Raw genomic sequence first — 12,674 nt, 5'->3', positions numbered from 1 at the left:
AATTTTACCTGGATAACTTACTCAAGCTCCATGGAGTGGGTAAGTTTAGAGACAAAAAAAATTAGGGTAGGTAGGTGAGGTTTAGAGTTCGGGGAAGAGAGGAGAGGAGAGGGGAAGAGGGAGGAAGGATAGGGTTAGGGTAGTTCCCACCCAGTCCGCTCCTTTATAGGCCTACTCGCATCGCCGTGTGTTTTTTACAAAATTCCCCCCCACCTGCGCGCATGTGTACACCGATATAAAATCGGGAGTGCATGTGCGCTCATGCATTGGATTTTATATGTGCGGCAACGTGCGCATGTTATAAAACTGGCGTGTCCATGTGCATACTGGGAACCTCACGCACATGGACGTGCGCACACGGGTTTTAAAATTTACCCGATTCTGTATAAAAACATAGTAAATAACAGATAAAGACCACAATGGCCCATCCATCATGTGCTGGAAGGTATTTAGGGTTGCAACTGCTACTCCAGGCAAGTTACCCTTAGGTAGAAAATTTACCACAGGTTTTCCCAGTGCTTCCTTTTCATCCTATTGCCACTAATGATCCTCTTTGTTTATCCCATGATGTTTTGAATTCCATCACCATTTTTGTCCACCACTTCCTCCAGTAGGGTATTCCGGGCATCCATTATCCTATTTGTGAAAAAATATTTCCAGATGTTGCTCTTAAACCTATCCCTCTAGAACTTCATTCAGTGACCACTAGTTCTACAGCTTCCTTTCCATTAGAAAAGATTTGTTTGTGCATTTTTATTACCTTTTAGGTTTTAAAGTCTGTATCTTATTCCTCCATCTCTCCTCTCAGGTATATATATATTTAGGTTCTCAAGTCTCATTTCATTTATTTTGGTGCAGACTCCATACCATTTTGGTTAACTTTCTCTGGGTCGCTTGTATCCTATTTCTATTCTTTTTGACACACTGCCTCTAGAACTGAACACAGTCTTCCAGGTGGAGCCTCACCAATGACCTATACAAGGGCATTATCTTTTTCCTGCTGGTTATGCCTCTCTCTATGCAACTTAGCATTTCTCTGGACCTAGTCACTGCCAGGTCAAACTGTTTTGCTAACTTTAGATCATCAGACTTTCATCAGGAGATGTCTCTTCTGGTTTATGCACATCAGTTTATCAGCCTCCAATACATACTTCTTTGTATTTCTGCACCCCAAATGAATGAGTCTGCTTTGAATCTTAAATGCCAAATATTCAACTCTCCCTAAGCTTTCGTACATCACTTCTCATTCTCTCTATTCTTTTATGGGTGTCCACTCTGTTGCAAATCTTAGTATCATTTGCAAAAAGAAAACCTTTTCTTTCTAACTCCTTTACAATATTGCTCACATAGATATTGAACAGAATTGACCCCAAAATCAATTCCTAAGGCATGCTACTAAGTACCTCTCTCCTTGGAATGAATTCCATTTAAAACTACCCTCTGTAATCTATTAGACAACCAATTTCTAATCCAGCCAACCTCCTTGGGACCCATTCATAGGCTGTTTACTATATTCAGAGCTTCCTTTGAAGGACAGCATAAAAAAAACTTTGCTAAATTCTAAGTGAACCACATGCAGCGCATGTCCTTGATCTAATTCTTTGGTCATCCAATTTAAAAAATTGATATGATTCATCTGATGTGACCTTTCTATGGTAGAACCATGCTGCTTCAGATCCTGCAACCCACTGGATATTTCACTATCCTTTTTCCCATCACCAATTTAAGGCTAAACAGCCTGTAGATTTCATCCTCCTCTGTTACCACTTTTGTGAAGAGGCACTACAACTGCACTTCTCCAAACTTGTCACACCACTCCCATCACCACAAGATTGGAGAAGAGCAGTTGTGATCCCTCTTCACGTCTGGTCAAGCACATACATATGCTAACATATTAATGACCCTTGCAATAAAGGTCAATTTTCTTTCATTTAGGATTTCTTATAATCATAAAAAGAGATGAAGCACAATTACTACATACTCACCCTATAAACATAATCTAGTAGGGGAGCTTTAGATAATGGTTGATCATCCAGAACAGATGTTGATATTGGCTCCAATAAGCTTTGCATTGGTAATGCCATGCACCAATCCAACAGGCAAAGTAGTAGAGAAACTATAAACTAAGAAGAAACGAGAAAACAAAACGAGTTAATTTACTATAGTTTAATCTAAACATTTATTTTTTAATTTTATATTCCACCTCTTCCAAAAGATTATGTTCACTGTGGATTACAAACATACAAGCATAAAACAGCAGCAATTACAAAAAACAACAATCTTAAAACATATGTAACAAAAAATTTAAACAATTCAAAAGCTTCTCTGAATAGCATGGCCTTAATCTGTCATTTAAATTCCTTTTATTTTATTTATTTTAAATTAAAGACATTTGAAACATTACATTGATAAAAAGCAAAGACAATGCAAATTTTGAGGTAATTTATTACAGAATTAATTGTCAGTTTAACTGATGAGTCAGTCACATTACAGTCAGCATATTATTCTATTGCTATGGGAGCAACACAAATGCCTCTTAGAACATGGGCAGGACAATTTTCTAAAGATATATAACTGTGAAAAATATAGATTTACCCAGATAAAAAGGATGGCTGAAATAAACGACGTTCTCGGTAAACAGCAGGATGAATTAGCCATGACATGTGAGTGACCTCATTTGATGGTGCTGGATAGATCCTTCTCTCCTAGCTTATAGAGTTTTTTCTCTTCTGAGAATGCACAGGAATACCCGCTTGGGTACTGTCTCATGAGGCCCTCAGTTGATTGTAGAGCTTAGCTTTAGCTTGGTAATTGACTCTCCAGGAAAGTCAGTGTGTTTTAAGTATGGCTAATTCATTCTGTTGTCCACAGAGAACACCATCACACATGGGGAGTTGCAAGATGTGGGTTGCAGTGATGCACTCTCTGAATAAAGCAACCCAGAACCCACTGTGGAGTTTGGATTACTGAATAAACAGGCTGCATAAAACTGCTTGTCTAGATTTACTGTCACTTCTTGATATACTGTCAAGACAGTAATGGGAAGGTGTGAACCGATGAGTAAGTTTCAGCCTTGCAAATGTCTTCAATGTACATGGCTTGCAGATGAACCAATGAGGTAGCCATGGCTCTCACTTGATAAGCCTTTATGGAATCTGAGATCTGCAAGTCAGCTAAGATGTAGCAATATGAGATACAAGTTTGCTTACTGTAAAAAGTGTTTTCCATAGGTAGCAGGATGAATTAACCATTACATTTGAGTGATGTCATTTGGAGGTACTAAACGGACCTCTCTGTTAGCTAGTAGCGCTTTTGTTCTATTGAACATGTGCGGGAATTACTGCTTAGGCATTACTTCATGAGCTCCCTCAGTTGATTTTAGAGCCAATTCTAGCTATGTAGTCAACTCTCCAGGGAAGCAGGTGGATATTTAATATGGCTAATTCATCCTATCATCTATGAAAAATCAGTTTACGGTAATCAAGCTTGTATTTTCTATGATAAGCAGGGCTAAACTAGTCATTACATGTGGATATACCTAAGCTGAGGGTTGCAGCAGAGCATTTACTGAATAAGCAAGCTAGACCCCACCATAGAGGGTAGACTGCTGGGTGAACAGCCTACAGAAAACTCTTTGTATGTATTTACTGTCACTCAGAGATTGTCCAGACAGAAATGGGACACAAAAATGTGTACTGACAACCATGCTGCAGCTTTGCAGATGCCTTTAAATGGTACATTTCGTAGATGAGCCACTGCTGCAGTTATGGCTCCAACTTGATGAGCTTTGATGGTATCTATAATTTGTATGCCTGCTAACCTATAGCAGTGTGAAATGCAGTCTGCTAGCCAGTGGGACAATGTTCATTTCACTACTGCTATGCCCAGTCTGATAGACTTATAAGAGATGAATAGTCAAGGAGCCTGATGATGTGGCATAATTACTCTCTTGTAATAAATCAAGGCCCTTTTCCTGTCTAAGGTATAAAGGGCTTTCTTGCCTTCATGCATGTGTGACATTGGGATAAATGTAGGTAACACAATGATTTGATTAATATGAAAATCTGATACTACCTTTGGTAGAAACTTTGAGTGGGTACGGAGTACTACCCTATTGTGGAAGAACTGTGTATAAGGTGGATATATACAGTCTTACAACTGTGTATATTAGTTGACGTTTGCCTGTAATGCACACTATGCAACCTATGCCATGGAGGCTTTTCCACCTGGTACTTGAAGTGGGCTTAATAGTCCAGTTAATTGGGGGTATGCAGGCTACCTGAGGCTTGCATACCCCCAAATAACTGTCACTGAGGCTTGCCAATTTAGGGAGGGAGGAACACGGTGTTAAGAAGCTGTCCACCGAATGTGGGTATGCTGGGATGGGAGGAACGTGGAGTGGCAAGGTCCACCTAATGGCATCGATATTGGTCTGATTCAGATGAATGGTCTGGATGATGGTTTAGGGGCAGCATGTAGTGAGATACCTGGAGCAGGGGGTTGTGTGTGTGTGCGGGGTTGTTTTGATTGGCAGGTGTCAGAGGCCTGGCAGCAGTCCTAATTGACAGTCTCTTTTTACAGTCACTGGTCTCCTTAGCCTCCTCTCTGTTGATCATATCATGCACAGTAGACAGAGGCTGACACCCCAGGCCGCATCATTTGATGCTCACTCTGTCTTCTGTATATGCTGGCAAGGTAGGTCTATAGCTATATGTAGGTCTATAGTTTTCCTGTGCATACATAGAGGTGGTGCGGCCATATCTGCTGTAGAATCAAGGGGACAGGTTTTGCTTAGCACTTTCAGCACTTCCCTTGTACACTAACCAACCTTCCCCTTTGATACCGCTGTGTACTTGGTGACTGTTGGAACAGAGTGTCAGCTGCTGTGTGACAACTAGGAAAGAGGGGTGAGGGAGTAGTGTCTTATCGGGATCTGGATACTATCTGTAAGGCTATCCTTACCTTACTCGTATTATACAGATCCCCAAGCTATGACAGTACAGGGTTGCCAGCCAGTCTGTGTAAGGCTGTCTGATCCCAAGCAGCAGCAGCCCTCTAGGCCTCTGTGGTTGGCCTAGAGAATACTCCCTCATTCCTCTTCCCTAGTTGTCATACAGCAGCTGATGCTCAGTTACAACTATCAGCAAACAGGCATTTTTGGATTACTGTGAAAGGTACGAATGGTTGGGTACAGATAGCCTTTAAGTCATGACACAAGTAAGGGGACCAAAGATCAAGTCTTGTGTGATGATGACTAACTTCCCCTTAACACCACACAAGCTCAACATGTACACAATATACTGTGTTGGGCAGGTAGCTACTATCCATCTTACATACAGGCCCATGTAAGCAAGAGTTATCTAAGAGTATGCAGTGTGAAGAAAGCAACAAGAGGCAATACTGAAGGTTACCAGTAATAAACTTCTTCTTTACCTCTTGCTGTCTTCCCTCAGGAGCAAACACTGAGCATTCTGTTGGATGGTCTAGCCCATATGGTCTTGCCTGTTAGATAAGTGGCTACTTGGAATGTGCCAGGGCATTCGAGCAAGCAAGGTCATGAGGAAGGCAAACTTTTTACCTAATGAACTCTTTTCAGAAAAAACACACAATGAAAGGAGCCAACCAGGAAGTATATTTTTCAAACCAATGACCACTTTATTAGGGAAGACATGTAGGCCATTGTTAGAAATAAAGTCAAAGCCTTAGGTAAAAGTCTTAGGTAATCACAATATGCAAAGACAAGGTATCAAATAGCACAAAACATTGTACATACATTGTTTGAAATTGCATCATTACATATACAAGCATACCATCTTATCCTTTTGGCACAATTATGATTACAACAAAGAGCATAGAAAGCATAAGAACATAAGAAATTGCCATGCTGGGTCAGACCAAGGGTCCATCAAGCCCAGCATCCTGTTTCCAACAGAGGCCAAACCAGGCCACAAGAACCTAGCAATTACCCAAACACTAATAAGATCCCATGCCACTGATGCAATTAATAGCAGTGGCGATTCCCTAAGTAAATTTGATTAATAGCCATTAATGGACTTCTCCTCCAAGAACTTATCCAAACCTTTTTTTGAACCCAGCTACACTAGCTGCACTAACCAAATCCTCTGACAACAAATTCCAGAGCTTTATTGTCTGTTGAATGAAAAAGAATTTTCTCTGATTAGCCTTAAATGTGCTACTTGCTAGCTTCATGGAATGCCCCCTAGTCCTTCTATTATTCGAAAGTGTAGATAACCGATTCACATCTACTCGTTCAAGACCTCTCAAGCAGAAGTGGCATCCCCAATAGCTACAGAACAGCTCTAATGTTGGAGCTGACAGCAGCCCTGCTACGTGATGGCTAGGAAAAGGCCCCAGACAGTCCATGTTGAAAGAGTGCACTCATGGGGACAGCCTAAGGGACAAGGCAGCAGAGTTCAAGTAAAAACAGCAGGACCGGGACCACAATGCTAAGAAGCAAATTGCACATCTGATGCCAAATGAAAAAAGGATACTTGCTGCTGTTGGTATTATGTCTTGTTTTGTTTTCACAACTCTTGCCACGAAGCAGCTAGTCCCAGCCAGGAAGCCCCAGGGACCAGCCAGGAAAGTCCTAGGGATCAGCAGCACTGCAGCCCTTTTGCACAGACCTTTCCTGATGGATGCCCAGACCCAGGTGAGTGAGGACGAGGAGCAACAGCAGCCACATGCTCTGGAGCCACTGCAGATGATGCAACCCCTGGGTTCACCCAGCCCACTCAATGTGTCCCTCAACCTCTCTGGCTTCATAGAGGAACAAATCCTTGAGTGGGAGCCTATAGAATTGTCACAACCTCGAACCAGCGAATCACAGCACTTTCCTGAAGCAGCATGCCCTTGGCAGGAGCAGCCCCAAAACCCCATCATGTCTCATTTGGAGGCCTGATGTACTGCACCCCATGCCACCAGCACCAACAACATCCCTGCCACCAACAGAGGAGTCCATGCACAAGCAACTGGACCAGCTGGAAAGGAGGCATGTGGTGTATTTCCGACACACATGGGCAGAGCTAGTGTGAACAGGCAGAACCAGATCCTGCGAGATTAGAAATCTGCAAACACACAGAGTGCTACGATGCTGGCCGCAGCAGTCAATAGTATGATGATCGTGCTGTCGCAGATCCTGCAAAGGATGCCCGAGCAGACATCTGAGTCTTCCCCAGCATCAATGGAGTCCATGCCCCTCAGCAGTCACCAAGAAAGGGGCCATAAAGGATCAAAGGTTGTGGCATCGAATGGCAAATAAGAGTTGTACAAACATTACTGAGTGGGCCCCCTCTACAGAGGTCCTGTGCCAGCTAGATGGAAGAAGCCTGTTCGGCCCGTCCTCACTATGGAGTTCATGTGCCAGCATGCAGAAGGGATGGTCTACTGTCAGCCATTGTGGTCAAGCAGCCTAACTTTAAAGCTTTCCTCGATGCCCTGCCCATATTTCATCCTCCTTGATGCAGCCTCCAGTCATGGTCCAGTTGCTGCCTCTTCTCTTCATGTCTCATCTGGTGTCTCATCACATCTCATAAGAACATAAAAAATGCCATACTGGGTCAGACCAAGGGTCCATCAAGCCCAGCATCCTGTTTCCAACAGTGGCCAATCCAGGCCATAAGAACCTGGCAAGTACCCAAAAACTAAGTCTATTCTATGTTACCATTGCTAATGGCAGTGGCTATTCTCTAAGTGAACTTAATAGCAGGTAATGGACTTCTCCTCCAAGAACTTATCCAATCCTTTTTTAAACACAGCTATACTAATTGCACTAACCACATCCTCTGGCAACAAATTCCAGAGTTTAATTGTGCGTTGAGTAAAAAAGAACCTTCTCCGATTAGTTTTAAATGTGCTCCATGCTAACTTCATGGAGTGCCCCCTAGTCTTTCTACTATCCGAAAGAGTAAATAACCGATTCACATCTACCCGTTCTAGACCTCTCATGATTTTAAACATCTCTATCATACCCCCCCTCAGCCGTCTCTTCTCCAAGCTGAAAAGTCCTAACCTCTTTAGTCTTTCCTCATAGGAGAGCTGTTCCATTCCCTTTATCATTTTGGTAGCCCTTTTCCGTACCTTCTCCATCGCAATTATATCTTTTTTGAGATGCGGCGACCAGAATTGTACACAGTATTCAAGGTGCGGTCTCACCATGGAGTGATACAGAGGCATTATGACATTTTCCGTTTTATTCACCATTCCCTTTCTAATAATTCCCAACATTCTGTTTGCTTTTTTGACTGCCGCAGCACACTGAACCGATGATTTCAATGTGTTATCCACTATGACGCCTAGATCTCTTTCTTGGGTTACAGCACCTAATATGGAACCCAACATTGTGTAATTATAGCATGGGTTATTTTTCCCTATATGCATCACCTTGCACTTATCCACACTAAAGTGGATTCCTGAGGATGGGTGTGATGTGTTCTCCTCGGCTGGAGTTGGTCAGTATTCTGGTGGCAGCATTCTGAATCATCTGAAGGGGTTTTGTGGTAGAAGTGGGGAGTCCAAGCAGGAGGGAGTTGCAGTAGTCTATTTTAGAGAAGAGGGTAGCTTGGAGGACCGTCTGAAAGTCATAGAAGTAGAGGAGTGGTCGAAGTCTTTTTAGAATATATAATTTGTGGAAGAAGTCTTTGGTTGTGTTGTTAATGAATTTCTTTAAATTCAGACGGTTGTCCAGAATCACGCCAAGATCTCTTGCTTGGGTTGCTAAGGTGGTTGAGGGGGTCGGGTGAGAAAGGTTATTGTGGTCTGGGGAAATGAAGAGTTCAGTCTTGGCTGTGTTGAGGACCAGGTTGAGGCTATTGAAGAGGAGGTTGATAGAGTGAAGGCAGCTGTCCCAGAACTTGAGGGTTTTGGGGAGGGATTCTATTATGGGAATCAGAATCTGCACGTCATCGGCATATATGAAGTGCTTTAGTTTTAGATTTGCGAGCAGCTGGCATAGGGGCAGGAGGTAGATATTAGAGGGATATTAGAGGGAAGAGCTTTGTGGTATTCCAAGTGTTGAGTTGATGCGGGGGGATTCTTTGTTACTTATTCTGACCTTATAGTATCTGTTACTGAGGAAGGACTCAAACCATCTGAGGACTGTTCCTGATATACCTATGTCTATGAGGTGGTTTAGTAGGATGGAGTAATTCACTGTATCGAATGCGGAAGAGATGTCAAGTAGTACCAGTAAGTATGAATGTCCTTGTCTAAACCTATGAGGAGGGAGTCTGTGAGAGAGATTAGGAGGGATTCTGTGTTTAGAGATTTACGGAAACCAAACTGAGCAGGGCAGAGAATTTTGTGTTTGTCTAGGTAGTCGGAGAGTTGGGTGTTGACTAGTCTCTCCACGAGTTTGGCAATAAAAGGCAGATTGGAGATGGGAAGGAAGTTGGAGAGATCTCCAGGGTCTAGGTTAGGTTTCTTCAGTAGAGGTTTAAGGGTGGCGAGTTTCAGTGCGTCGGGTCTATTCCTTGCGACAGTGAGCAGTTTATAATTTCAGCCAAGGGCTTAGAAATCTCTTTTAGCTCGGAGTATGGAAGTCCTGTAACTGTGCAGGGAGGATTTGTAAGCGGTCAGCGAGTTGGGGCAAGGGTCTTTACGCCATTTATGTTCTTTGTGCCTAAGTTCTTGTTTTAGTTTCTGTAATTCTGGCGTGAACCATGTTTTTTTGTTGTTAAGGGCTGGGTTAATTACTTTAGCCATCAGGGGGCATATTTTGTTGGCTACAGGGCACTATCTAGCATAATGCATCACAGAGTTAGATATATATCATGACTTCTGTGGTCCAAGATAGGTTGAAAGCCACCTGTCTTTTTCAGAATTAAAAAGTATTTGAAGCAGAATTTTGTGTTTTTCTCTTAAATTGGCTAAGAAGAGGACTGACAGCTCTATATGCAGAAGGTTAAATTGCTCCATCTTGAGAGTGCGTTTTCTTGGAGTATAGTCTAGGAAAATTAATTTAAAATGTCATTTGTAACCCTGCTGAATGAACATTAACACTAAACAGCCGATTGTTATCATACAGGATTGAAATGCTGAAGCCTTCTCCCTACTGGAAGGTTGCTGAAGTCAAAAACGTTACACTTTTTTTTTGTATAGCATACTTAAGAATTTGGGCTTGATTTAATCTACATTTGTTGCAGAGATTTGGATTGTGCCTTTTCTTCTATCTTATGCCTTGCTTGATACTGCTGCTGAGGATGGTGTCATTGATAAGGATAAGATCTCCTTCTTGAGTATACTGTCTTCTGTACTAAGGAGGTTGAGACTGTCTGGATGAAGACCGATGCTTGGATGCTGTCACTGACAAAGTACCTTTTCTTGGAAAAGACAGTCATCTGTGCATAGGATATCAGCTAGCTTTTCATGCATATCCACATAGAGTCCTGAAGCTTGAAGCCAGATAAATCTCCAGTAATCAATAGCTACTGCATGTGTCTTGGATGTCATAAGTCCACCTAATGAGATACTTAGCCACATTCACCAGACAATTGGGACAATATAATTCTTGAAATCTAATGGAAGGTATGTTGTAACATTCCACAATTTTTGTAAGCATGAATGCATATACTGCAGCTAATCTACAATTTAGCATGGATGATTGGAAAGCTACCTTTGCCATACAATTCAGCAATTTAGCATCTATATTAGGAAGGGTGCTAGAGAATACGGTAGAATGATTCATGGAGAAGGTGTATCTATTCATAGCCCAAACAAGGCTATACAGTATATTTGATAACCAGGTTCTTGATATTGTCAGTTTTGATAGGGGCGTCTACCACATTTTGTTTGAAGATCCTGCAGCAGTCTATGGACTGGGAAGGACACTAGTTGTTTTGGAGCTTCAATAAATTTCAACATGCCAAATATATATTCTTTAAAATCTACTTCCTGCTGCAAAGAAAATGGAATTTCTTTGGCCATCTTCTGGACAATTGCAGTATAGGCAGTATCATCTGGAGGAGACATACTCCCAGGAAGGTTTGAAGATGGATCCAAAGGAAGGCCAGTGGATTCTTCTTCAGATAATCCTAAAGGTGGATCTTTGGTGGTATTCCCTCTTTTGAGGAAGATGAGCCAAGACACTTAGGGGTATATTTACAAGAAGCATTGGGTGTTTACCATGCAGTAAATGCCTTAATGCAGAAATCATGCATGCTATTTTCAATACCATGCATTATTTTACCCTTATATATTGCAAAAATGGTAATGAGCTGTTTGCATGTAAATGTTATGCAAATATATGGAAAGCAGCTCATTACTAATAAATGTTATGGAAATAAAATAACATAGCTTGCCTGAAAAATGCAAGCCACGTTATTTTGATGAAGTTAGCAACAACTCAGGAGTTGTCGCTAACTTTCCCTAGGAACACTGGAACGCTAACATGCATCTCAATGCTCGCAGGCAATTTTTTTTAAAGTGTCATATCTGTACAATCAATCTCCTCCATCCTCTACAATCACACTAACTGGTATCCCAATGCTTCCAGGTAGTTTCTTAAAAGGCCATATTGGCTCGATCGACCCTTCCCCCATATGAAGTGATGGGGCATAACTTGTATCAAGGCTGGCTGGCACCATTTTGAATTGAAACAGTACCAAGCCCAGAAACTAGGGTGCACACTGAGCTCCACTAGACCACCAGATCTTAAAGATATGCCTTCGGAAGGATGGAGCCAGGAGGGATTGGATAGGGGCATTTGCTGTACAAATTAACATTTATTTTTTTGTGGTTTTTAACAGTATGGCTGCCTCTAGAGGCAGCAGAGGGGAGAGAGTGACTCCTAAGGGGGGGGGTTCAATCAGGCTGATATGCCTTTCACAAGATGGCCACCCTGAGTGAAGGGGCCGCAAAATCATATGGCGTTTGGCACTTTTACCCCATTGTATTTTACTGCCTGGGAAAATATTGCAGCTTAGTAAATGGCCCTTTAGATTGCAATAGAGCTTGATTTCTTCTTTTCTACCAAGATAGCAGGGGATTAAAACTGACTTTTTATCTCAAGTGCCAAAGATTCTTGGTAGAGATGATAAAAAATTATTTTTCTGATAATTCACAAAGTCTAACCCCATCTTCCTCATGAAGGGTTTTTGTAAGACAGAGCAACAGTAGAAAAATTGTCTGATTCAGGTACTAGAATAGGCATTGGTATCGGAGATTTTTGTTTCATAGCAAAGGACCCAATCTGCTTTTATGGTGGGTTGGCACTGAAATGTGTGTCTCCCTGTACTGATACATCTTCTGCACCAACAAAGAATTAGTGTCTGCATTTGTAAAAGTCACCAACAACCACCACGCCAAGGAAGAATTTTGCTGAAGTAAACAGTCTTTGTGCCTATTTGTCACCTGTTTTGGCACCAAGGATCTAGACTTACCACCCTCTTTATTGGAGAAGGAATGGCACTCCTGCTGAGATATTTTAGACTCATGGCACCAATCACACGAAGACTTTCTTTGGTCTAAGGCATCAACCCCTTGACCCTTTTCAGGTGGATTCTTGAGGAGACTCTAGAAAGTCTCTCAAAGTATAGCTGCTCGATCTTCTGGCCATTGGAGATATATGAGCACTGGCTGCACAAATAGGTACATCTTGAGATGGGTCAAGATACCAAGAGCATCCCATAATTTGTTTATGGGTTTCAATGTTTGAA

The 12,674-nt window shown here is 42.0% G+C and overlaps 1 protein-coding gene across 4 annotated transcripts in view; it reads right to left on the bottom strand.

Annotated features, from left to right (window-relative positions):
• The window catches only part of RALGAPA2 (Ral GTPase activating protein catalytic alpha subunit 2), a 1,327,630-nt gene that overhangs the window by 502,832 nt on the left and 812,124 nt on the right, over positions 1 to 12,674 (bottom strand). For all 4 annotated transcript variants that reach the window (XM_029593760.1, XM_029593759.1, XM_029593761.1 and 1 more), the window contains one exon: positions 1,986 to 2,123. In XM_029593760.1, coding sequence (XP_029449620.1) covers positions 1,986 to 2,123 — 138 coding nt within the window. The remainder of the gene's footprint in view (positions 1 to 1,985; positions 2,124 to 12,674) is intronic.

Source organism: Rhinatrema bivittatum, chromosome 3 (assembly GCF_901001135.1).
Source record: "Rhinatrema bivittatum chromosome 3, aRhiBiv1.1, whole genome shotgun sequence".
Classification (NCBI taxonomy): domain Eukaryota; kingdom Metazoa; phylum Chordata; class Amphibia; order Gymnophiona; family Rhinatrematidae; genus Rhinatrema; species Rhinatrema bivittatum.
The sequence above is the reverse complement of the archived record's forward strand: the minus strand, read 5'-3'. Positions and strand labels throughout refer to the sequence as shown.